Here is a 3,793-nt window from a genome sequence, read left to right as displayed (position 1 = left end):
TTGGGATAAAGAAGAGAAACTGTGTACAGTTGTGGAAATCAGCTGCCCAGAGGATGTTAAAATAACACTAAAGATTAGCGAAAAAGAGAATACTTACGCAGAAGTATTGAGAAATTTACAGTTACACTACCCAGATTACCAGTTCAGGGTTATACCTATAATTAATGGGGCACTAGGATACGTAGAACGGAGAAAGCTGGTTGGAAGACTAATGATCCAAACAATCACTGGAACTGTAAAAATCTGTAAAACTTTCTAGGAGTTTATCATTTAAGTATATATCTGTGCATGTCTAGACATGCAACTATATGCATGAGAATACATACATAAAACAAAACATACAAATCTGAACATTCTCTGACTCCAAATACTGCACATATACATACATACAGGCAAAAACATCCTGGTGTTGTTTTTGAAATTTCAATGAAGGAGCCTTGGATCTAGGTTCGAAACCGGCTCTTTATTGGCAAGAAATCTTGAAATAAAACGGAATAATCCCACACAAACATACACACACACACACACATACACATACGCACACACACACATACGTATATATATATATATATATATATATATATATATATATATCTTATTTATGTAATAAGATGCTCGGGCTGCCACGAGAACTACATAGGGTCCACAGGATTATCGTTCAGACGTAGATGCACGCTGCACCGCCAGCAGATTGCATACCCAGAATACCGAATGATACCTTTTAGTGATCATATTGAGAAATGCGCAAAACAAATGCTACCACAATTTATAATCTTTCCTTTTTATCAATGTGCCATTAAAACACCAACACAGATTAGATTAAATAAGGAAACCTTTTTCATTCAAAAATACAAACCCATACTTAACAATTGCTAACACATTTAAATAAGGAAATTCAACACCCCACTGAAAAAAAAGGGAAAAAAATATAGAACAAAACCATGGTAAATTAATCAAATTCTACCACCTCCTAGATTTCGATTATCTCCCCTATACCGGAAGAAATCCCTAATTACCTCCCCCTATCTAGAACTCTTCTTTTTCAGACTGGAACGAACACGTTACAATGAAGTAGAGAAATTTGAAAAGACAACACAAAATCGGTTATTTCTCAAAATACAATGTTTATATACCAAAAAGATTTTACAACATTTTTCTAACATTTTTCTGACATAATTTAAATATATACTTTAACCATGTAATACAAGCCTTCTGTAGTTTTTTCACTCTTATTATCTTTTATACATCCAACCACGTGCTTTCACACACCAACTTTCTCACACCTATATATATATATATATATATATATATATATATATATATATATGCATAAACAACAGGCTAGTTTCTACAGTTCTATATTTAAGAGATGTGGAATTATGCGCATTATAATAATGATAACAACAGCAACATCGAAAAAATATCTTAGCAATGAGAACCCAGTTTCGATGAAGGCTGGAGGGTATATCAACCGAAACGTTGTGTTAACAACAAACTAGATGAGGACATTTAAGGAGAAAAGAGATGGGGCAACCAAATTGTTTTCCTAGGTCTGTTTTTAGGTCTATTATCATAATTCATACTTTTACTAGAAGAATCGAAATATATCTTATCTTTGAAGCCACTCTTAGTTACGGCATTGTTATAGTAGGAGGCTGCCTTATTAAAAAAATCTTTTGAAGAAGAGTGGTCAAGTTTTTAAACACTATAGGCGTGGACAAAAGGACTGTTTGTGTATATAAGAGAATTTCTCGTTTGGCATATGGTACGGTTGATAAGAGTGGGAATGTAGATCTAGGTAAACATCTAAAAAATTGACTTTTGAAGCATTAGTAGTAATAACGATTTTGAGGTCTAATTGACTAAATGTGGCGATGAGTTTTTTCTTAATTTTTTTTAAGAGTATGACCATGACAGCCATGAGATGGCTGCAATTGTCAAAATGTAGATAAATAACATACACAAACTTACTCAACCGTAAAGTTTTGAGCATTCACAAAATGCAAACTGGTGACCCCTCGGTTGGTCATCTTGATCATCTCAGTAAACAAGAACAAAAAAAGCTTGAGAAAGATTTAGTGCGAGGGTGGTTTACCTTTAGTTCACCAGGCATGTTAGCTGGAAGTCCTTTATAGTTTCCCAGCAGGTTGGCAAGGCTCCCTTGTACTGGTTCGCAGGCAAACGCTAAACTGTCGCTGAAAACAATGAGAAAAATAACACATGTAATATATAGCATAACAGCATACATACATACGCACATACGCACATACATACATACATACATACATACATGCATACATAAATACGTACATACATACATACGTACATACATACATACATACATACATACACGCAAACACACACATGCGTGTATGTGTATAAATGCCTACATCTAATTGCATACACGTATGTATGCGTGCATGCATACGTGTTTGCGTGTATGTATGTAAGCATATATATATATATATATATATATATACATATATATATATATATATATACATACGCATGTATGTATTTTTGTAAGTATTTGCCTATGCACAAGCACACACACATATGGTTTTACACAAATCCACTTACAAGGCTTTGAGGCTATAGTAGAGGCACTTGTCCAACGTGCCACGCAGTGAGACTGAATCCGGAATCATGAGGCATATGGTACACTTACGCACATATATATGTATGTATAGACACACACGCACACACACACACACACACACACACACACACATATATATAAATATAATTAAGGGATAGCAACAGCTGCTTCACCACATACCGAAATTTAGAAATAGCAGTTAAAGTACTAATTCTACTACTAAAATAAGTCTCCAACAGATAGTAATACTTGCTGATCAATACTTGCTGATCCCTTAATTATGTTTATAATTTTAAAAGAGCTTTTTAAATAAGTTCTTTACCGATAATGGTTTTTTACATACCGAACTACTTGGTAAAAATGATTAATTATTAATTCATTAATAAATTAATAATCCTTTACCCTATATCTGTAATGATTTTGTATATATGATATAGATAATATATATATATATATATATGCATATATACATACGTATACGTGCATACTTACATAAACAACAATTAATACGAAGTACGAGGACATGGAATAAGGTCTTTTTTTTTGCTAGCAACGAAACAAACAAATGGAAAACAAGACAAGCAACACAAGGAACGACCCTTCATCATTTGTCGGCTGTTTTCCTAATCCGTACTTCGAGCAATTCACGACAAGATATGCCTTCGATAAAGCAGTTGCTCCCGCAAAGTAAATTAAATAAACTTTTCGAACTTGCGGAGGGTCAATATGGTGACAAAACAGGTGAGTGAAAAGAAACAGGAATGGCTGCTAAGCCTACACGAGGTTGTGGTGGCGAACGCGAAGAAACAAGCCTGGACAAGAAACAAAGAACAATACGTCTTCCCTGTCGAGCGTAAACAGGAAGAAGGAAAGGAACACAAGTTAGGAGAATAGCCGGTGGTCACGTGGGGGGGGGGACGTGAGCAAAGGAGTAAGAATGAGGAAGAGTGAGAGAGTGAGAGACAAAGAACTACGAAGGGGAGAGATAAGACAGAAAAAATAGAGAGGGAGAAGGGGAGGCAAAAGAATAGCGGAAGAGGAGGTAAAAGAATAAGAGAAGGGAAAGGAGAAAACGAAAGAGTAAAAGGATTAAATAGTGGGCGAAGGGAGAAAAAAGAAAGAAAGAAGGAAGCGTGCGTCGCATCGGAGTTGTTAAGATAAAACTTTGAAAAGGTTGGCGTTCAATCATATAAT

General features: G+C 35.0%; 1 protein-coding gene across 1 annotated transcript in view; it reads right to left on the bottom strand.

Moving 5' to 3' along the window:
* LOC106871154 (uncharacterized) overlaps positions 1-3,793 on the bottom strand; it is a 589,447-nt gene that overhangs the window by 137,641 nt on the left and 448,013 nt on the right. Inside the window, exon 5 of the mRNA XM_052976152.1 lies at positions 2,096-2,195. Coding sequence (XP_052832112.1) covers positions 2,096-2,195 — 100 coding nt within the window. The remainder of the gene's footprint in view (positions 1-2,095; positions 2,196-3,793) is intronic.

This window comes from Octopus bimaculoides, chromosome 23 (assembly GCF_001194135.2).
Source record: "Octopus bimaculoides isolate UCB-OBI-ISO-001 chromosome 23, ASM119413v2, whole genome shotgun sequence".
NCBI classification, from domain to species: Eukaryota; Metazoa; Mollusca; class Cephalopoda; order Octopoda; family Octopodidae; genus Octopus; species Octopus bimaculoides.
Note: the sequence above shows the minus strand (reverse complement) of the source record. Positions and strands in the feature narration are given on the sequence as shown.